Genomic DNA, 22,592 nt, shown 5'->3' with positions numbered 1-22,592 from the left:
GGAAATGGGAACAAAAATGAAGATCCTTTGTATGGTGGAGACCAAGAGAGGCTAAATTACCCAACTAGTGATAGTGCTAGCTTTCCATTTCCAGAAATGTGTTGTCTTGCAATCAATCAATAAGAATTGTTAGTAAGAATCACATTGAAAACTGACAGTTCCTGTAGAATTAATTATAAATATATAAATGGACAGCCAATGGTTGGTGGGCTGAAGGGCCCTTTTCAGTTCTGTATCTATTACTGCAACTACATTGACTTTTTAATCAGTTAAGTTTTTCCCCCCTCTCCCCCCCCCCCAAGAAGTTTGGTGATATCCATCTAAAGAATATCTTTATTTCAATCCATTCAGTTAAATCAGGTCTATTTTGTCATCCACTCCCATCCCCTATAACACCACGAACTGCCAATGAAATTAATTTTAAGTTTTGCCTATAGTCGTCACTCATTTGTGTTAATTGCTAAATAGTTGCACTGGTGATGCATCAGTTAAGATACTGCATTAGTAATCTGAGGACTTGATTTAAAATCTTATATGGTTGCAAATCTTAAATTAATAATTTGGAATATGTTAATCTCATATTCTGAGTAATATGATTGTAAAAAAGATTGTTGATTTACCTGTGCCTTTAGTGATGGAAGTGTGCCATGTGGTCTGAATGTAATTGGCTATTAAATGATCCAGTAAATCACTCAGTTGCACCAATGCTGCTTTTGAAACAAAATGAAACTGGATGGACCACCTGTCATTAACCTAGACTTTGGGTTTAGTCATGACAAATTTGCTCCCAGCCCTTTTGACCTTGCAAAATCCTCCCTCTGAATCATTGACTTTTTGAAGGAACACACAAAATGCTGGAGGAATTCAGCAGGCCAAGCAGCATCTATGGAAAATAGTACAGTCGACGTTTTAGGCTGAGAATCTTCAGCAGGATCTGCTGAACTGATGACTGCACTTTTTTTCCCCCATAGATGCTACCTAGATGCTCCAGCATTTTGTGCGTGTGTTGCTTGGATTTTCAGCATCTGCAGATTTTCTCTTTGTGATTGGATTACTTCTTGAAGGATAGAGCTGCCAGACTGAGTTTTCGGCAGCTAGTGACTGAACCAACGTAAGGGATAAACCTTTCAGAAAAGTATGAGGCAGGACAAATAATGAGAGTATTGGGCAGGACCTAGGGAAAACTTTATTGAGACCAGCTGCTTTTGAGCAAGTCCGTATCTGACTTGTGGAAGCTGTTTAAGGAGCAACTGTATAAAGTACGGTATCAGAATGTTCCAATAAGAAAGAAGGACAATGATGGCATGGTAAGGGCCCCTTGAATGATGAGAGAAGTTGTGAAATTAGTCAAGAAGGAAAAGATGATGTATATACTGTATAAGAGATTCTGCAGATGCGGGAAATTGAATTGAAAGGGTAGCTACTGGATAATCCCACCTTTTGCGGCAGACTGAGTAAAGTCACTCAATGATGTGGTCCCCCCAAATCTGTGTCATATCTTACTGATGTAGAAGAGGCCATAATGGATACAGCTGGTGACCTGAACTGGAAGCTGAAGTATCACCTTGCCTGGAAGGACTGTTTGGGGCCCTGAATGATGGTAAAGGAAGAGGTGAAGGCACAGGTGCAGTACTTGGCCTGATTACAGGGATAAATGCCAGATAGGAGATCAGTGAAGGGGGGGTGAGTGGACAAGAGAGTCATAATGAGAGTGATTCCTCCAGAAAGCAGAGAGTGTAGGATAATGGAAAAGTGTGCATAGAGGTAGGACCCATATAGATGGTGGAAGTTATGGAGAATGATGTACTGAATAGGGAGGCTTAAGAGGTGGTAGGTAAGGATTTCCTGTTGTTCCTGTTACTCATTTCCTGTTGTGTCTGGGGTGAGGGAAATGGAGGAGATGCAGGTAATGGCAACATTGATAGTAATGGAAGGGGAGCCTTGCTCTTTGGTAAAGGAGGACCTCTCAGATGTTCTGGAGTGGAATATTTAATTCTAAGAACAGCATTCTGGTGGAGATAGAGCAACTAAGAAAAGGAGTAGCATTTTTATAAGTGACGAGGAAGAAAAGGTATAGCAAGATAAGTGTGAGAGTCAGTAGGTTTGGGAAACATATCAGTAGATGAATTGTCTCCAGAGATGGAGGCAGAGAGATCAAGAAACAGAAAAGAGATATCAGAGATGGACCAAGTAAATTTGAGGGCAGGGTGGAAGTTGGAGTCAGTAGTTGATGAAATTGATGATTTCAGCATGGGTGCAGGAAGCAGCATTAATACAGTCATCAATGAAGCATAGAAATAGTTGGGTAACATTACCTCTGTAGGCTTGGAACATGGACTCTTCCTTGTAGTCGACAAAAAGGCAGGCATAATTGGAGCCCATGCAGATGCCATTGGCTACACCTTTGGCTTGGAGAAAGTCAGAGGAGTTGAAAGAGAAATTGTTGAAGGTGAGAACCAGGAAACTGACTAGGTCTATTGTCCAGAGAGAAGCAGAGAATTTTAAAGCCTTCCATATGGGGGATGGAAGTGTATAGGGACTGGACAACCCTAGCGATAATGAGTCAATCAGGACCAAGGTACTTGGTGATTGGAATGTCACAGATTTAGGTAGGAAGGGACTGAACCAAAGGGGACAAAATGAAGTTAAGGTATGTGGACATGTGTTCGATGGAGTAGGAGCAGATAGAAACATTAGGCCTAGTGGGACAGTCAAGTTTATGGATTTTAAGTAAGAGGCAGAACGGTACGGAAGCTATGATGTTAGTGGCAATGGAAGATCTCCAGAGATGATAAGGTTGGTGAAGTACAGGAGACAATGGCCTGATATTCATTGGTAGGATCCTATTCAAGGGGTAATTAAGAGAAAGTGTCTGAGATTTGCTCCATTTCAGAAAGGAAAAGTTTGGAGGAGATGGTGTAAACATGGCAGGGATGAGAGCTGGGATCAGGTGATGGTAGAGAGGGGTCAGAGGAAGGTTAGCATGTTCGGAGAAAGTGGGTGGGAGGAAATACGGGCTTAGAGGAATGAAGAGGTGACAGAGAGAGAAGGGAGCTTGAGTAACCAGGGGTTGGTGTGAGTAGTGGTAGAAGAAGTAGTGGTAGGACCCAGTGGCAATGAGAAAGGTCTTTGCCTAGTTCAGAGCTGAAGTTGGAGACAGCCGGGACCATGGTCCAAAGGTTGCCAGGGCTGAGGTCGTATTAAAATCTGGAGACACTCGGATCTGCGATCTGGAGGCAGCCAGAGCTGATGTCAGAACTGAAGCTGAAGATGATAGGATCACTGTTTGGAGCTGGCTGGGATTGAATTGAATTGACTTAATTTCTTACATCCTTCTCATACATGAGTAAAAATTTCTATGTTACATCTCTGTCTAAATGTACAATGTGCAATCATTGTAATTTATAATAAATAGGACAATGTATGTATACACTCAATGAATGAAATACACTCAAATCAACGAGAGTTAATCAGTCTGATGGCCTGGTGGAAGAAGCTGTCCCGGAGCTTGTTTGTCCTGGCTTTTATGCTGCAGTACTGTTTCCTGGATGGTAGCAGCTGGAATAGATTGTGGTTGGGTGACTCAGTTCCCTAATGATCCTTCAGGCCCTTTTCTCACACCTGTCTTTGGATGCTCTCAGTTGTGCCCCTGTAGAAAGTTCTTAGGATTTGGGCGCCCATACCAAACTTCCTCAACTGTCTGAACTGAAAGAGGCGCTGTTGTGCCTTTTTCACCACACAGCTGTTGTGTACAGACCAAGTGAGGTCCTCAGTGATGTGAATATCGAGGAACTTAAAGCTGTTTACCCTCTCAACCCCAGATCCATTGGTGCTCACGGTGCAGCCTTTTATATATTGATGAGACCCGACACAGACTGGGAGACCATTTTGCTGACCACCTACGCTCTGTCCACCAGAGAAAGCAGGATCTCCCAATGGCCACACGTTTTAATTCCACGTCCCATTCCCATTCTGATATGTCTATCCATGGCCTCCTCTACTGTCAAGATGAAGCCACACTCAGGTTGGAGGAACAACACCTTATATTCCATCTGGGTAGCCTCCAACCTGATGGCATAAACATTGATTTCTCTAACTTCTGTTAATGCCCCTCCTCCCCTTCTTACCCCATCCCTGATTTATTTATTCCCCCCTCCATTTTCTCTCTCTCTCTCTCCCTCTCTCTCCCTCTCTCTCCCTCTCTCTCCCCCCCCCCCCCCCCCCCCCATCACTCTTTGCCTGTTCTCCATCTTCCTCTGGTGCTCCCCTCCCCCTTTCTTTCTCCCTAGGCCTCCTGTCCCATGATCCTTTCCCTTCTCCAGCTCTGTATCCCTTTTGCCAATCACCTTTCCAGCTCTTAGCTTCACCCCACCACCTCCTGTCTTCTCCTATCATTTCAGATTTCCCCCTCCCCCTCCTACTTTCAAATCTTTTACTATCTTTTCTTTCAGTTAGTCCTGACAAAGGGTCTCAGCCCGAAACGTCGACAGTGCTTCTTCCTATAGATGCTGCCTGACCTGTTGCGTTCCACCAACATTTTGTATGTGTTGTTTGAATTTCCAGCATCTGCAGATTTCCTCGTGTTTGCGTTTTTAAATTCCATTGATGTCAATATGGGTTAGCCTGTCTCCATTCCTCCTGCGATGCACAATCAGCTCCTTTGTTTTAGTAACATTAAGGGAGAGGTTGCTTTCTTGACACCAGTGTCAGAGAGATGACCTCTTTCCTGTAGGCTACCTAGTTATTGTTTGAGATAAGGGCAATCAATGTAGTGTCATTGGCAAATTTAATTAACAGATTAGAGCTGTGGGTGGCAACACAGTCATGGGTCAAGCCAGAGCTAGAGGTGGCCGGGTCAGAGGTCTGCATGAGGCCAAGGTCTCAGCTGGATGTGGCTGGGGCCACAGCTTGTAATAGGCTGAAGCTTGAAACTAAGTCAGAGGCAGAATATACCGTGGTCTTACAGAGACAGATGATCTTCTGTCCTTCCTGGATGTGAGGAAGAACAACAACTGGTGGTTGAATGTGTGAATCTGGCAGAACAGTGGTCCATGGCAGGCAGTAGAGAGTGAGGCCCAAAGCTGAGACAGTGAAAGAGACAAGGCTCACAGGTATCTCTGTATTGTAGAGAGGATGGTGCTTAGAATCAGGAGGGAGAAGCAGTCAGTCAAATGCAGGTTTCTAGGATCATCACTAGGGCCAGACTGTTGGCCTGGAAATGGAGCTGGAAGCATCTTCATTCTGATGTTTGGACTGAACAGCAACTGAATCTCTTGACAATGTCTGTATGCTTTTATGCATTGAATTACTACCATCTGATTAGCTAACTAGATATTTGCATTAACATGCAGGTGTACTAATAATGTGGCCACTGAGTATAGATCAGTTGCAGATATGTATGGAGGTATGGTAGATGGTATTTAAACTGAACATTTTGATTTCCCAAAGCTGTTGCACTTTGGGTGATCAAATTTAGTCAATGGCAGGACCCTTATCAACACTGATGATCGGAGGGATCTTGGTGTCCGAATTTATTGCTCCTTGAAAGTTGATAGAATTGTAAAGAAGGCATATTGCACACACTGAGTGCGAAAGTCAGGAAGTTATATTGCAGCTTTAAAATGCTGGCTAAACACATCTAGAGTATTGTATTTAGTTCTGGTCATCCCATTGTAGATAGATAGATAGATACTTTATTCATCCCCATGGGGAAATTCAACTTTTTTTTCCAATGTCCCATACACTTGTTGTAGCAAAACTAATTACATACAATACTTAACTCAGTAAAAAATATGATATGCATCTAAATCACTATCTCAAAAAGCATTAATAATAGCTTTTAAAAAGTTCTTAAGTCCTGGCGGTTGAATTGTAAAGCCTAATGGCATTGGGGAGTATTGACCTCTTCATCCTGTCTGAGGAGCATTGCATCGATAGTAACCTGTCGCTGAAACTGCTTCTCTGTCTCTGGATGGTGCTATGTAGAGGATGTTCAGAGTTTTCCATAATTGACCGTAGCCTACTCAGCGCCCTTCGCTCAGCTACCGATGTTAAACTCTCCAGTACTTTGCCCACGACAGAGCCCGCCTTTCTTACCAGCTTATTAAGACGTGAGGCGTCCCTCTTCTTAATGCTTCCTCCCCAACACGCCACCACGCTCTCCACAACTAACCTATAGAACATCTTCAGCATCTCACTACAGACATTGAATGATGCCAACCTTCTAAGGAAGTACAGTCGACTCTGTGCCTTCTTGCACAAGGCATCTGTGTTGGCAGAAAGGATGTTGTAGGAAGGATGCGGAGGCTCTGGAGAGTGTGCAAAAGAAGTTGCCTGATTAAGAGGGCACTTTCCATGAGAGGTTGGATGAACTTGTTTCCTTGGATTATTGGAGGCTGAGATGGGAACTAACAGAAGTCTATACAATTATGGGATGCGTATAGTACCTATAAAAAATATTCACACCCTTCCCCTCACCCCGCCTTGGAAGTTTTCATCTTGTATTGTTTTATAACATTGAATCACAGTGGATTTAATTAGGCTTTTTGACATTGATCAACAGGAAAAGATTCTTTCATGTCAAAGTGAAAACAGGTCTCTACAAAGCAGTTAAATTAATTACAAATATAAAACACAAAATAATTGACTGTATAAGCATTCACCCCTTTTAATATGATACACCAAATCATATGGCCAATTAGTTTTAGAAGTTGCATAATGAGTTAAGTGGTGATCACCTGTGTGCATTTAAGGTGTTTTAATTGATTGTAGTTAAAATACACCTGCATCTGGAAGGTCCAACTGCTGGTGAGTCAATGTGTGTGCACACCCTTGACTCCACCAGTCGTCGGGGCACCGTCATGACAAGCTTTTTGCACCGATCTTTTTGATGTTTGCTCATCATACAGTGTGTCTTGGGCATCTGAAACCTGGCAGAGCCCATCCCTCTCCAGTTTTTTGGAGCCAGCTGGATTCAAACTCAGGAGCCTTCACTCCGAAGTCCGGCGCTGATGCCACTATGCCACCAGCCGGCCTTCACCGTATCCTGGCAAAAACTACACCTGGAAAAGAACAATCCAAGCAACTCTGCAAAAAGGTTATTGAAAAGCACAAGTCAGGAGGTGGATACAAGAAAATTTCCAAGTCACTGAATATCCCTTGGAGTACAGTGAATTCAGTCATCAAGAAATGGAAAGAATCTGGCACAGCTGTAAGAGTGCCTAGAGCAGGCTGTCCCCAAAAAGTAAGTGACCGTGCAAGAAGGGGACCAGTGAGGTAGGCCACCAAGAGACCTATGACAACTCTGGAGGAGTTACAAGCTTCAGTGACAGTGATGGGAGGGACTGCACATACAACAGCTGTTGTCAGGATGCTTCACTAGTCACAGCTTTTTGGGAGAGTGGCAAAGAGAAAGAAAAAACTGTTGGGGGGAGAAAGACTCACATGAAATCTTGGCTACAGTTTGCCAGAAGGCATGTGGGAGACTGGAGTCAGCTAGAAGAAGGTTTTATGGTGCAAAACTGAAGAGGCACCTAACCACATAGACTCGAGGCTGTAATGTGCATCAACTTAAATGCTGACTTGAAGGGGGTGAGTAATTGAGCAATCAATTATTTTGAATTTAATAATTGTAATAAGTTAGGACCAATTTGTAGAAATCTGTTTTCACCTTGACATGGAAGTGTTTTCTGTTGATCAGTGTCAAAAAAGCTGAATACAATCCATCGTGATTCAATGTTGTAAAACAATAAAACCTGAAAACTTCCCAGGGGCTGTGGGGTGAATACTTTTTATAGGCACTGTAAATCTGAGCAGTAACCTTTTCCCCTGTGTCAGATGTCTAATACATGTAGTTAAGAGAGGGAAGAAGTTCAATGGAGATGTGTGTGGTAAGTTTTTACAGTGGTCAGTGCCTGGAATGTGCTTCCAAGAATCTACTCCAAGTTTTTCAAGTCTGTCCTTTAGCAGTTAATTACCTTCCAGACCAGGTAGCTCCACTTAAGGTTTTCTCAGAAGTGTGGTAGGAGGGCTGCAGGTGAGGCTGACAAGCAATGTGGGTAAGATCTCCACCCCAGCTTACCTATTGTCCAAACTGTTGAGAACAAAGTGGATGAACTAAGGGCAAGACTGGCCTAACAAAGAGTAACTGAAAGACTACTATGTCTTACTGAAAAATGGCTCATCTGACTGCTTGAGGGCTTCTCAATTCACCAGATGGACCGTAGAACATCCTTGTGAAAAATTAGAGACTGAGTCAACAGCTCATGGTGTTCAGATGTGACATTCTGGTATGCTGCTGCTCACCCAGTTTGGAATATCTAATGATGGTATCACCCATTAAATTGCTATGGGAATTCAATTCAACTCTCCTGATGGCAGTCTACATCCCTATTCAGATGAAGGTGAAGCCTTTGCTCAATGAACTATGTTGTCAACATTTAAAACAGGATAGCATGAGGCCCTCTTCATCATTAACATAGAAACCCTACAGCATAATACAGGCCCTTTGGTTCACAAAGCTGCATCGAACATGTCCTTACCTTAGAAATTGCCTAGAGTTACCCATAGCCCTCTAGTTTTCTAAGCTCCATGTACCTATCCAGGAGTCTCTTAAAAACACTACTGTATCTGCCTCCAGCACCGTCGCCAGCAGCCCATTCCATGCACTCACCACTCTGTGTTTAAAAAAAAACAACAAAAAAAAACCTACCCTTGACATCTCTGTACCTGCTTCCAAGCACCATAAAACTATGCCCTCTTGTGCTAGCCATTTCAGTCCTGGGAAAAAGCTCTGATTATCCACATGATCAATGCCCCTCATCATCTTGTACACCTCTATCAGGTCACCTCTCATCCTCCATCGCTCAAGGAGAAAAGGCTGAGTTCACTCAACTTATTCTCATAAGGCATGCTCCCCAATCCAGGCAAAATCCTTATAAATCTCCTCTGCACCCTTCCTATGGTTTCCACATCCTTCCTGTAGTGAGGCGACCAGAACTGAGTACAGTACTCTAAATGGGGTCTGACCAGAGTCCTATATAGCTGCAACATTACCCCTCGGTTCCTAAACTCAATCCCATGGTTTATGAAGGCCAATACACTGTATGCCTCCTTAACCACAGAGTCAACCTGCGCAGCAGCTTTGAGTGTCCTATGGACTTGGATCCCAAGATCCTTCTGATCCTCCACACTGCCAAGAGTCTTACCATTAATACTATATTGGCAGTGATTTCAACAAGGACAATTTCAAGAATATCTTATCAAAATACTAGCAGCATATCTACCACCCTACCCAGGGGACTAAATACTCTTGACCATTGCTATATAATAAAAGTGTCTACAAGCCACTGTAGGATCCTAATGCTTTTGTGATCCAGAGGTTCTTCGGAAGTCAAGAATGAGGCATAAAACATGTTGCTTCCAGCCATTTAATTAAATGTTATAAGAATGAAAAATGGTTAAGAGAGGAGCTAGCAGAACAAAGCAAAGAATAAAAGAAAAACGTAGTTGTGGTTGTCTTGTACTCAAATTAGAAATAAACAAAAATTCTAGGGATAGCAATTAACCTCTGCCATGATTATTCTCAACACTGGTGTTCTACAAGGTTGTATCTGCAGCCCCTATTCCTTGTATACTCATGAATGCATGGCCAGATTCTACTCTAACTCCATCTCCAAACTTGCAGATGTTATTTCAGATACAGCCCACTACAGTAGTAACAATGTTGGGTACAGGAAGGAGATAGAGAACTTAGTAACATTGTCATGACAACAACCTTTCCCTCAATGTGAGCAAAACAAAGGAGCTGGTCATTGACTTCAAGAAGTGGGGTAATGCACACATTCCTGATAACATCAAAGTTGTTGAAGTTGAGAAGTTCGAGTTCCTAGGAATGAACATCACCAAAAGCCTGTCCTGGTCTTGCCATATGTGCTCCACATCAAAGAAAGTTTACCAATGTTTTCATTTCTTCAGAAGACCAGAGCAATTTTTATTTTTATAACCCTTATCGATTTTTATTGATGCACTATAGAAGGTATCCTGTCTGGATGTATAAAAGCTTGGTCTGGCAACTGCTCTGCACATGACCACAAGGAACTGCAGAGCGTTGTGAACAAGGCATTTTATGGAAATAGCCTTCCTTCTGTGGACTCTGTTTATATTTCTTATTGCCTCAATAAAGCAGCCAGTGTTGAATCAAAAGATCCCATCCTACTCTGGACATTGAGTTCTCCCCTTTTCCACCAAGCAGAAGATACAGAAGTCTGAAAGCATGTACCACTAAGCTCCCTAGTATGATGAGATGTATTTTTGACCTCACAATCTACCTCATTATGAACTTTCACCTTTATTGTTTACCTACACTGCACTTTCTCTGTAGCTATTACACTTCATTTTCTGTTGTCATTATGTTAACTTGTTCCTTCTCAATGCAGTGTAATGAATTGATCTGTATGCACAGTATGCAAGACAAGTTTTGTACTGTACCTCAGTGCATGTGATTTGGGGGGGGGGGGGTTCCTTAATGCTGGTGACCACTTTTTTTGAGGCATTACCATTTAAAGATGTCTTGGATGCTACAGAGGCTGGTGTCCATGATGGAGCTGGCAGAGTATGCAACTTTCTGTAGCTTTTTCCAATCCTTTGCAGTGGCGTCTCTATACCAGACGGTGATACACCAGTTTGAATGCTCTCCACAGGACATCTGTAGACATTTGCGGGTATCTTTGACATACCAATTTTCCTCACACTCCTAATGAAGTAGAGCCACTGACACACCTTCTTTGTAATTGCATCAAAATGTTGGGTCCAAGATGGATCCTTAGAGATATTGACGTCCTGGAACTTGAAGCTGCTCATGCTTGCCATTTCTGATCCCTTGAACAGAACTGTGTGTTCCCTCGACTTTCTTTTCCTGAAGTTCACAATCAATTTCTTGGTTTTACTATTATTGAGTACAAGGTTGCTGAGTGACAACAACCTCCTCATCTATCTCACTCCTGTACAGCACCTCATCCCCATCCTTAAATTCCACAGCAATAGTTGTATCATCGGCAAATTTATAGATGGCATTTGAGCTGTGCTTGGCATATTACAAGAAGAATGCTTTGCACCGTAGAATGTGCAGAGGGGAATTGAGGATGTTACCAGAAAATGTTAGCTTTGAGTAAAGATTAGATAAGCTCGAGTGTTTGGAGCATAACATGAAGGGAGAGCTAATTGAAGTCTATAAAATTTGTGTGACCTTCATGAAGTAAATAGGAAAGTTTTAAGCAGAAGGATCAAAAACTAAGGAGCGCGAATGAAAAGTAATTCTAGTATTGGAGAGGAGATGCGAATAAATATTCTCACTCAGGCAGTGGTTAGAGGCTCTAACTCCATGAATCAATGGTAGAAGGAGAAATCTTGGTCACATTTAAAAATTATCTGGAAGGACACAGTGAAAGAAGGTGGGATTAGGCTTGTTAATTCCTTTTCAACTGGCATTGACATAATAAGTTGAATAGTGGCCTCTTGTGTAATAAATATTATCTCATCTTTTATAAAACCCTCCGGTAATTATTTCAATTATGTTTTTAAACAATCATTTTATAAGCATTAAAGTGTCCACATTGGCTTAGATTTTCCTGAATTCCATTTGGATTTATCTTAACCTTCCAAAATGATTTTAAGTATTTATTTTAAATAAGTTTTATAGGTTATCTTCTAGCTGACACTGTACTTTTTGTTGCTTTGATATACTTTAATTGAGTTTAGATTTTTTTAAAGGGTTCAAAACTTGTTACTTTCTTTACAGGGTTTATTTCCAGCAAGTTATATTCACTTGAAGGCGGCTGTGGTTAGTAACCGAGGGTAAGTACCAATTGAATGGACATGTGTCAAATAGCAAGTAAGTTATTTTAATATTTATAAGTACTGTAAATTGTATTTTTCAACATGAAGTTTGATTTTCTGAAAATCAAACCATTGAAGAGAACGGAGGCTCAAAAATGACTAGAATTCTGAAATGACACACACGTGCTAGAGGAACTCAGCAGGTCATGTAGAGTCCATGGAGGGAAATGGAGAACTGACAGTTTGGGTTGCGGCCCTTCATCTGGACTGCAGAGGAGAGATGGTCAATATAAAAGGGTGGGGAAAGGGGTGGAGCAAGAGGTAGCAGGTGAGTCCAGTTGAGAAAGGCAAGGTGGGCAAAGGTAGGAAGTGGAGTGGGAATGAAATAAGTTGGGAGGTGATCTTCAACCCTTTGTTACTTCCACCTATCAACTGTCAGCTTCTTCATCTCCCATCTTTTCTTTCCAGTCCTGAAGAAGAATCCTAACACAAAATGTTGACTGTCCATTTTCCTTCATATTATTAATGCTTTTTGAGTTAGTGATTTAGATGCATATCATATTATTACTGAGTTAAGTATTGTATGTAATGAGTTTTTGCTACAACAAGTGTATGGGACATTGGAAAAAATGTTGAATTTCCCCATGAGGATGAATAAAATAAAGTATCTATCTATCTATCTATCTAAATGTTTCTTCCTCCAGCATTTTGTGTGTTTCTGTTGGAGACTTCTATTTTTTCAATTTTCATGTAACCTGCTTAAAGGACATGTATTTGATATTATATTTGTTATTCTTACCAATAACTTTAAGCACATAACATCTTAATTTTTTCCAATGTTCCCATATGTGTCTTATACAATGCACCTATATTCTATCTTAATTTTAATTTTCTTTATCTAATCTATCTTTTCTAAAATGTTCACATTTATTTTGTTTTTCTTCAATTTGCATTTACATTTAAGCGAAATGGCTCGGATCCAACTGGCTTCAAATACGATTTTAAAAAAATAAAACACTGATACTGATGAGAGCTGAATTAATGTAGTTTTCTAAGTGATGATTACTGATTCACCTGAATTAACAATTTTATTTGCTGATGATCTTTGACATTGCTGGTCTCAACAACATTGAATTGATGTTAGTTTTTTGAAATAAAAACTGCTTAATTTAGCAATCAATATTAAATAAGTTATTAAATATAAATAATTAGAAGTGTCTTTATTATAGCATATGTTTTAGAAGTGTGGGACCATTTAATAAGGAGAAAAGTATTGAGCATTTGTTGTAAGAACTTGAGCTGCTACTTGGTACTCTTACCTTCAAACTCCCCCACCCCCATTCATCTATTTGATTAAAAGACCTCTACCATTTATTTCTGTGGTAAGTTGGCTTCATTTTTTTGCAGGCATTTATTCTATTCATCCCTCCATCCACCTTCTCTGTAACTTAAAAACAACTTATTTTTCTGTCTTTCCCATGTCCGATGAAGAATTTGACCTAACTCTTTTACTATTTCCAATAATGTTGTTTGACCTGTGTTTTCTGCACTTTTTTTAATTTAATGTCTCCATATTTTATAGGCTATCAATCTAGAAATAGTTTAAATTATAGTCAATATTTTATGCATTCATTTGGCCTGTTTAATTGAGTACAGAGAGCAAAGGAACACTGCCATCTTTTAAAAACTGTCTTGCTGTATCACCCAATAGTGATTTTTAGCTTGCAGTTACATTTTTATAAAAAATACTTAAATCGACGGGCTGTAATAGGTGCAAGAAGTCAGTTGTTGGTGACGCAGCATGAGGTTTATAAAGAGCCCCTATGCTCTCGACTCTTCCGTAGGCTGAAATCAATGTGAGAGAATGTTCTTTGGTGACATGGTGCGAGTTTTAAAAAGAGCTTCTGTGCTTTTTTGGTGGACTACAATTAGTGTGGGGCCAATAAGACGAAGGGAGGTGTAAGCTGAACAGCCACTGTGTGAGTGGGCAATGTTAGAGTGGATAGGCTTTGACTCAACAGGTTTGTGAAAGCACAGGAAGAGGTTCTAAGTAAGCAAGTTTCTAGTAAGTTCATTTTTTAGTGTTAGTACGTAGCGAGTGAGCTGAGAATGGGTTTTAGATTTTGTGGCATGTTCCTTCTGTGAGATGTGAGATTTCTGGAGAACCTCCAGTCTCACTGATAGCTACAGTGGCATGCAAAAATTTGGGCACCCTGGTCAAAATTACTGTTAACTGTGAATAACTAAGTGAGTAGAAGATGACCTGATTTCCAAAAGGCATAAATTTAAAGATGACACATTTCTTTAATATTTTAAGCAAGATTACTTTTTTATTTCCATCTTTTACAGTTTCAAATTAACAAAAAGGGAAAAGGACCCGACACAAAAGTTTGGGCACCCTGCATGGTCAGTACTTAGTAACACCTCCTTTGGCAAGTATCACAGCTTGTAAGCGCTTTCTGTAGCTAGCTAAGAGTCTTTCAATTCTTGTTTGGGGATTTGCGCCCTTTCTTCCTTGCAAAAGGCTTCTAGTTCTGTGAGATTTTTGGGCTGTCTTGCATGTACTGCTCTTTTGAGGTCTATCCACAGATTTTCGATGATGTTTAGGTCAGGGGACTGTGAGGGGCCATGGCAAAATCTTCAGCTTGCGCTTCTTAAGGTAGTCCATTGTGGATTTTGAGGTGTGTTTAGGATCATTTTTTCCTCTACCAGTGAAATGTTCCCTGTGCCACTGGCTGCAACATAAGCCCAAAGCATGATCGATCCACCCCTGTGCTAACAGTTGGAGAGCTGTTCTCTTCATGAAATTCTGCACCCTTTTTTCTCCAAATGTACGTTTGCTCATTGTGGCCAAAAAGTTCTATTTTAACTTCAGTCCACAGGACTTGTTTCCAAAACACATCAGGCTTGTTTAGATGTTCCTTTGAACTTTTTGAATAGAACTTTTTGGCTGCAATGAACAAAGGTATGTTTGGAGAAAAAAGGGTGCAGAATTTCATCAAAAAAACACCTCTCCAACTGTTAAGTACGGGGGTAGATTGATCATGCGTTGGGCTTGTGTTGCAGCCAGTGGCATGGGGAACATTTCACTGGTAGAGGGAAGAATGAATTCAATTAAATACCAGCAAATTCTGGAAGCAAACATCACACCGTCTGTAAAAAAGAAAAAAAAAGCTGGATGAAAGGAGGATGGCTTCTACAACAGGATAATGATCCTAAACACACCTCAAAATCCACAATGGACTACCTCAAGAGGTGCAAGCTGACGATTTTGCCATGGCCCTCAGAGTCCCCCGACTTAAATATCATCGAAAATCTGTGGATCGACCTCAAAAGAGCAGTGCATGCAAGACAGCCCAAACATCTCACAGAACTAGAAACCTTTTGCAAGGAAGAATGGGCGCAAATCCCCCAAACAAGAATTGAAAGACTCTTAGCTGGCTACAGAAAGCGTTTACAAGCTGTCATACTTGCCAAGGGGGGTGTTACTAAGTACCGACCATGCAGGGTGCCCAAACTTTTGCGTCGGGCCCTTCTTCTTTTTTGTTATTTTGAAACTGTAAACAATGGAAAAAAGAAGTAATCTTGCTTAAAATATTAAATAAATGTGTCATCTTTAACATTATGCCTTTTAGAAATCAGGTCATCTTTTACTCGCTTAGCTATTCACAGTAACAGAAATTTTGACCGGCGTGCCCAAACTTCTGCACGCCACTGTACATCTACACGAAGTGCACTGAGCTGCGGCTTCCGAGAGACCATGTTAAGGAACCGGAGCTGCAAGTGGATGACCTTCGGTTCAGATGGGGAAATGAGACGATAGATATGAAGTACAGGAAAGTAGCCACCCATAAGTTCCAAGAGAGGAAAGGGGAATAGGCAGTCAGTGCAGAGTACCTTTAGATAGATAGATAGATAGATACTTTATTCATCCCCATGGGGAAATTCAACTTTTTTTTTTCCAATGTCCCATACACTTGCTGTAGCAAAACTAATTGCATACAATACTTATCTCAGTAAAAAAAAATATGATATGCATCTAAATCACCGTCTCAAAAAGCATTAATAGCTTTTAAAAAGTTCTTAAGTCCTGGAGGTAGAATTGTAAAGCCTAATGGCATTGGGGAGTATTGACCTCTTCATCCTGTCTGAGGAGCATTGCATTGACAGTAACCTGTCACTGAAACTGCTTCTCTGTCTCTGGATGGTGCTATGTAGAGGATGTTCAGAGTTATCCATAATTGACCGTAGCCTACTCAGCGCCCTTCGCTCAGCTACCGATGTTAAACTCTCCAGTCCTTTGCCCACGACAGAGCCCGCCTTCCTTACCAGCTTATTAAGATGTGAGGCGTCCCTCTTCTTAATGCTTCCTCCCCAACACGCCACCACAAAGAAGAGGGCGCTCTCCACAACTGACCTATAGAACATCTTCAGCATCTCACTGCAGACATTGAATGACGCCAACCTTCTTAGGAAGTACATTCGACTCTGTGCCTTCCTGCACAAGGCATCTGTGTTGGCAGTCCAGTCAAGCTTCTCGTCTAACTGTACTCCCAGATACTTGTAGGTCTTAACCTGCTCCACACGTTCTCCATTAATGATCACTGGCTCCATATGAGGCCTAGACCTTCTAAAGTCCACCACCATCTCCTTGGTCTTGGTGATATTGAGACGCAGGTAGTTTGAGTTGCACCATATCACAAAGTCCTGTATCAGTTTCCTATACTCCTCCTCCTGTCCATTCCTGACACACCCCACTATGGCCGTGTCATCAGCGAACTTCTGCACATGGCACATACCTTTTGTAGCTGATCCTTCAATAATAAGAATACTGCCTTGGATACTTTTTTGGGGAGATCACCCCTGGGGGTTTCTGCCCCTGAGTGTGCCTCTGTAGCTGGCTCAGAAGGGAAGGTGGGGAAAATAGGAGTGCAGTAGTCATAGAAGGACTCCATAATCAGAGGAGCAGAAAACAGATTCTGTGGACATGAAAGGGACACCCACGTGGTTCGTTGCCTTCCGGGTGCAATGTTCAGGGATGTTTCAGATTAATTCCACAATATTCAAAAGGGGAAGGATGAACTTTGTGGTATATATTGGTACCAATGACATAGGTTGGAAAAGGAAGAACATCTTGAAGAGAGGGTATGGGGATTTGGACAGGAAGTTGAAAAGCAGGATTTCCAGGGTAGTAATCTCTGGATTGATGCCTGTGCCGCATGCCAGTGAGCATAAGAATAGGATGATTTGGCAGATGTATACATAGCTTAAGAATTGGTGCAGGGAGCAGGGTTTCAGATTTCTGGGTCATTGAGATCTCTTCTGGGGAAGGGGTGAGTGAGGCCTCTTGTCAATCAGGGTCAGCTATGGACGTTGTGACCTAGCTGTCTACATACAGAAGTACGATATGAAGAGCAAGCTGTTGCACATGTAATTAGCTCCCCTTCTTCACATATCTGATTAACCCAAAAGTACAGCAGATTTCAATGCAGTTTGGTACTAGCATCATCGAACGAGTTGCCAGTCAGCATTGAATTCAGTATATGACTGCCTTAGGGACTCCAGCTCTGGACTTTTCCCTCGGTACGCTCCAGAAGCCTTCCCCATGAGTGGGTATAGCCACAGAATAGTGGAGGTTTGATGTCAGAGTTTTCCTTCTCCTATATGAAATGCCAACCGTGGTTGACGAGCCCCCGCTGTCCAAAGTAACTGGTTTTAAGGTGCCAGTAACCTGCCTTTGCCCCTTCTTCTGTCAGTAGAAACTGTTCTACTGGGCTTAGTAGCTAAGCTACATGTGAAGGCCAGGAGCTGGACTTGGTTGTCAGAGGCTATTTGAGGTGTACCCCATTGGGAGCATTTAATAGATAGTGGAGGCTTGTTCCCATTACCAACTCTGGCTATAACAATCTTCAGGAAGGTATGACCTGTACAAAAAGGACAGGTTACACCTAAATGCAGGGGGATTAATATCCTTGTGGGAAGGTTTGCTAGAGCTGTGTGGGAGAGTTAAACTAATTTGGCTGGGAGAAGGGAACCAGAGCAATAGGAGTAATTGGGAAGTTTTGGCACAGTGGTAATTACCATTGGGATCAATAATCCAGAGACCCAGTTATACACTGGGGATAAGAGTTGGAATCCCACCATGGCAGATGGTGAATTTGAGTTCATTAAAAATCTCTAATGACTATGACACCATGTCAATTGTCATTAAAAACCCATCTGGTACACTAATATCCTTTAGGGGAGGAATCCTGCCGTCCTTACCTAGTCTGGCCTTTCTGGAACTCCAGATCACAGCATTGTGGTTGACTCTTAAGTGCCCTCTGAAATGGCCTAGCAAACCATTCAGTTGTATCCAACTGCTAAAAAGAAAATAATGAGGAATGAACCCGAATGGATAACCCAGCATCTACCTCGGCACTTGAAACGACAACAGCAAAACCAGCCCTGTCAACTCTGCAAAGTCCTCGTTACTAACACCTGGGGACTTGTCCCAAAGTTGGGAGAGCTATCTCACAGACTAGTCAAGCAACACCTGACGTAATTGTACTGACAGTCGTTGTTGTGGGTGTCCCTCGAGGTGGAGGATGATGGTCTTCATTCCGTTGATCTATCACAGAGCGAAGACGCCTGTGCATGTATTTGTTTAATGTGTACTTGATGTTGCATTCCAAGAAGCACATGATACTTCACAAATCAACCAACTGATTCCAGTGGCATGGAAACCATGACGAATGGAGCTGATGGATATGTTGCAGCCTTCATCCACCTTCACAGCCGTTGAGGTTGAAGTAACTTTGTCTACCTGTTCCGCTGTTGAGGTCTTGGTTGGATTGTTCTTTGTCAGGGACCTCACCCTTGACCTTACCGCCATGGGTGACCTTACCAGGACCATAGCTCCAGACGGCATCGCTCTCAGGATCTCAGGACCACACAAGCTTCTCCACCACGACAAGGTGACAATCCACGGAGAAGTACTGACAGTATCATACCTGACAGTAAACATTCCCAACTTCACCATCATCATTTCTGGGTATGTACTGTCTCACCGGCATAACAGACCTAGTAGAATTTGTGGCACAGTCATATATAGTAGCGAGGGAGTTGCCCTGGCAACTCTAAACATCGATTCTGTACCCAATGAAGTTACGTGGCACCAGGTTAAACAATGACAAGGAAACCTGTTGATCATCACATACCATCATCCCTCAGCTGATGAATCGGTACTCCTCCATGTTAGGCAGCACATTGAGGGTGGCAAGGGCACAGAATGTACTCTAGGTGGAGTGGTCAATGTCTGTCACCAAGAGTGGCTCGGTAGTACCACCACAGACCGAGCTGGTCGGGTCCTACTGGACATTGCTACTAGACTGGGACTGCAGCAGGTGGTCAGGGAACCAACAAGAGGGAAAAACACACTTGACCTCATTCTCACCAACTTGTCTGCCACGGAAACATCTGTCCATGACAGCAAAAGTGACCACCGCACAGTATGTGTGGAGACTAAATCTTGTCTTCACATTGAAGAAACCCTCCACTACGTTGTGTGGCACTACTGTCGTGCTAAATGGGATAGACTTTGAACAGATCTAGCAGCCCAAGACTGGGCATTTATAAGGCGCTGTAGGCCATCAGCAGCAGCAGAATTTTACTCAACTACAATCTGTAATCTCATGGCCTGGCATATCCCCCACACCCAATGGTGGTGGACAATCAAGTAACTCACTGGAGGAGGCTTCACAAATATCCCCATCCTCAGTGATAGAGGAGCACAGCATGCTTGTGCAAAATAGAAGGCTGAGGCATTTGTAGTAATCTTCAGTCAAAAGTACTGAGTTAGATGATCCAGCTCCCCAACATCCCACATTACAGTATGCAGCCAATCCGATTCACTCCACGTGATATGAAGGAACGGCTGAAAGCACTGGATACTGTGAAGGCTATGGGCTCAGACAAAATCCCAGCAATAGTCCTGAAGACTTGTGCTTCAGAACTTGCCGTGCCACTAGCCAATCTATTCCAGTACAACTAGAACACTGGCATCTACATGGCAATATGGAAAATGCCACTCAGCTCCTGACCTCATCACCTCCTTGGTTCAAAGAGCTAAATACCAGAGGTGAAGTAAGAGTGATAGCCCTTGACACCAAGGCAGCATTTAACCAAGTATGACATCAAGGTGCCCTAGCTATTGTGAAATCAATGGGAATTAGGGAGAAAACCCTCCACTGGTTGGAATCGTACCTGACACAAAGGAAGATGGTTGCAATGGTTGGAGATCAACCATCTCATCCTTGGGACATCACTGCAAGAGTTCCTCAGAGAAGTGTCCTAGGACCAACTACCTTCAGGTGCTTCATCAATGACCTCCCTTCCATCATAAGGTCAGAAGTGGGGATGTTCGCAGATGACTGTACAATGTTCTGCACCATTTGTGACTCCTCAGGTCAGCAGGTTGGGCAGCATCCGTGGAAATGAGCAGTCAACGTTTCGGGGTGAGACCCTTCGTCAGGACTGAAGAGGGAGGGGGCAGGGGCCCTATAAAGAAAGTGGGGGGAGAGTTGGAAGGAGAAAGCTGGAAGGTGCCAGGTGAAAAACCAATCAGAGGAAAGATCAAGGGGTGGGGGAGGGGAAGCAGGGAGGGGATAGGCCGGAGAGGTGAAGAAGGAATGTAAGGAGAAAGCACTATGGGTAGTAGAAGAAGACATAATCATGAGAGAGGTGATGGGCAGCTGGAGGAGGAGGCAGAGTGAAATGGGATGGGGGAAGGGAGAGGGAGGGAATTACCGGAAGTTGGAGAATTCGATGTTCATACCAAGGGGCTGGAGACTACCCAAACGGTATATGAGGTGTTGCTCTTCCAACCTGAGTTTGGCCTCGTCATGGCAGTAGAGGAGGCCATGTATGGACATATCCAAATGGGAATGTGAAGCAGAGTTGAAGTGAGTGGCAACCAGGAGATCCCGTCTGTTGTGGTCGAGCAGAGGTGCTCGACGAAGCGGTACACCAATCTGTGTCGGGCCTCACTGATGTAGAGGAGGCCACACTGGGAGCACCGGATGCAATAGATGACCCCAACAGACTCACAAGTGAAGTGTTGCCTCACCTGGAAGGACTGTTTTAGGCCCTGAATGGTGGTAAAAGAGGAGGTGTAGGGGCAGGTGTAGCACTTATGCTTGCAGGGATGTACCAGGTGGGAGATCTGTGGGGAGGGACGTGTGGACCAGGCAGTCATGGAGGGAATAATCCCTGTGAAAAGTGGAGAGGGGTAGAGAGGGAAAGATGTACTTAGTGGTGGGGTCCTGTTGAAGGTGGCGGAAGTTGCGGAGGATAATATGCTGGATCCAGAGGCTGGTGGGGTGGTAGGTGAGGACAAGGGGAACAAGGTCCCTGTTGTGGTGACAGGAGGATGGGGTGAGGGCCGAAGTGTGGGAAATGGAGGAGATGTGGGTGAGGGCATCATTGATGACGACAGAAGGGAAACCACGATTCTTAAGGAAAGAAGACATTTGAGATATCCTGGAACGGAAAGCCTCATCCTGGGAGTAGATGCGTCGGAGACAAAGGAACTGGGAATAGGGAATAGCATTTTTACATTTGGCAGGGTGGGAAGAGGTATAGTTGAGGTAGTTATGAGAGTCAGTGGGTTTATGGAAGATGTCAGTGGACAGTCTGTCTCCAGAGATGGAGGTCGAGAAAGGGGAGAGAGGTGTCAGAGATGGACCAAGTGAATTTGAGGGCTGGGTGAAAGTTAGAGGCAAAGTCGATGAAATTTATGAGCTTAGCATGGGTGCAGGAAGCAACACTAATGTAGTCGTCAGTGTAGCAAAGGAAAAGTTGGGGAGCAGTACCAGTATAGATTTGGAGCATAGACTGTTCCACATAACCCACGAAGAGGCAGGCATAGCTGGGACCCATGCGAGTGCCCATAGCTACACCCTTGGTTTGGAGAAAGTGGGAAGAGCCAAAAGAGAAGTTATTAAGTGTGAGTACCAGTTCTGCCAACCGGAGGAGTGTGGTTGTGTTGGGGAACTGGTGAGATCTATTGTCAAGAAAGTAGCGGAGAGCTTTGAGGCCTTCTTGATGAGGAATTGAAGTGTATAAGGATTGGACACCCATGGTGAAAATGAAACAGTCGAGACTGGGGAACTGGAACTGAAGAGGTGGAGTGCATGGGATGTATCTCTGATGTAGGTGGGGAAGGACTGAACTATTGGTGACAAAATGGAGTCCAGGTAGGCAGATACAAGTTCGGTGGGGCAGGAGCAGGCCAAAACTATGGACCTACCAGGACAGTCAGCCTTGTGGATCTTGGGGAGGAGGTAAAACTGAGCAGTATGGGGTGTGGGAATTATGAGATTTTGGCTGAGCATGGAAGGTTGCCGGAGTTGATAAGGGCAGTGATGGTATGGGAAACAATGATTTGATGTTTTTTGGTGGGGTCCTGTTCCAGGGGTAAGTAAGAGGAGGTGTCAGAGAGCTGCCGTTTGGCTTCAGTCAGGTAGAGGTCTGTCCGTCAGACCAGTATGGCACCACCTTTTTCTGCAGGTATGATGGTGAGGTTAGGATTAGTGCGGAGAGAGTGGAGGGCAGTGCGTTCAGAGGGAGTGAGGTTGGAACAGGAGAGTGGAGTGGTGAAGCTGAGATGGTTGATGTCTCGGTGACAGTTGGAGATGAAAAGATTGAGTGCAGGTAGAAGGCCCGGTGGGGTGTCTGCAGAAGAGTTTAGGTAGATTGGGGGAAATGTGCAAAGAAGT

The 22,592-nt window shown here is 43.2% G+C and overlaps 1 protein-coding gene across 7 annotated transcripts in view; it reads left to right on the top strand.

Moving 5' to 3' along the window:
* dock3 (dedicator of cytokinesis 3) overlaps positions 1 to 22,592 on the top strand; it is a 968,429-nt gene that overhangs the window by 171,321 nt on the left and 774,516 nt on the right. For all 7 annotated transcript variants that reach the window (XM_073072555.1, XM_073072554.1, XM_073072550.1 and 4 more), the window contains exon 4: positions 11,798 to 11,853. In XM_073072555.1, the coding sequence (XP_072928656.1) occupies positions 11,798 to 11,853 (56 nt within the window). The remainder of the gene's footprint in view (positions 1 to 11,797; positions 11,854 to 22,592) is intronic.

The sequence above is a fragment of the Hemitrygon akajei genome, chromosome 19, assembly GCF_048418815.1.
Source record: "Hemitrygon akajei chromosome 19, sHemAka1.3, whole genome shotgun sequence".
Classification (NCBI taxonomy): Eukaryota; Metazoa; Chordata; class Chondrichthyes; order Myliobatiformes; family Dasyatidae; genus Hemitrygon; species Hemitrygon akajei.
This window is presented reverse-complemented; position numbering and strand designations above follow the sequence as displayed.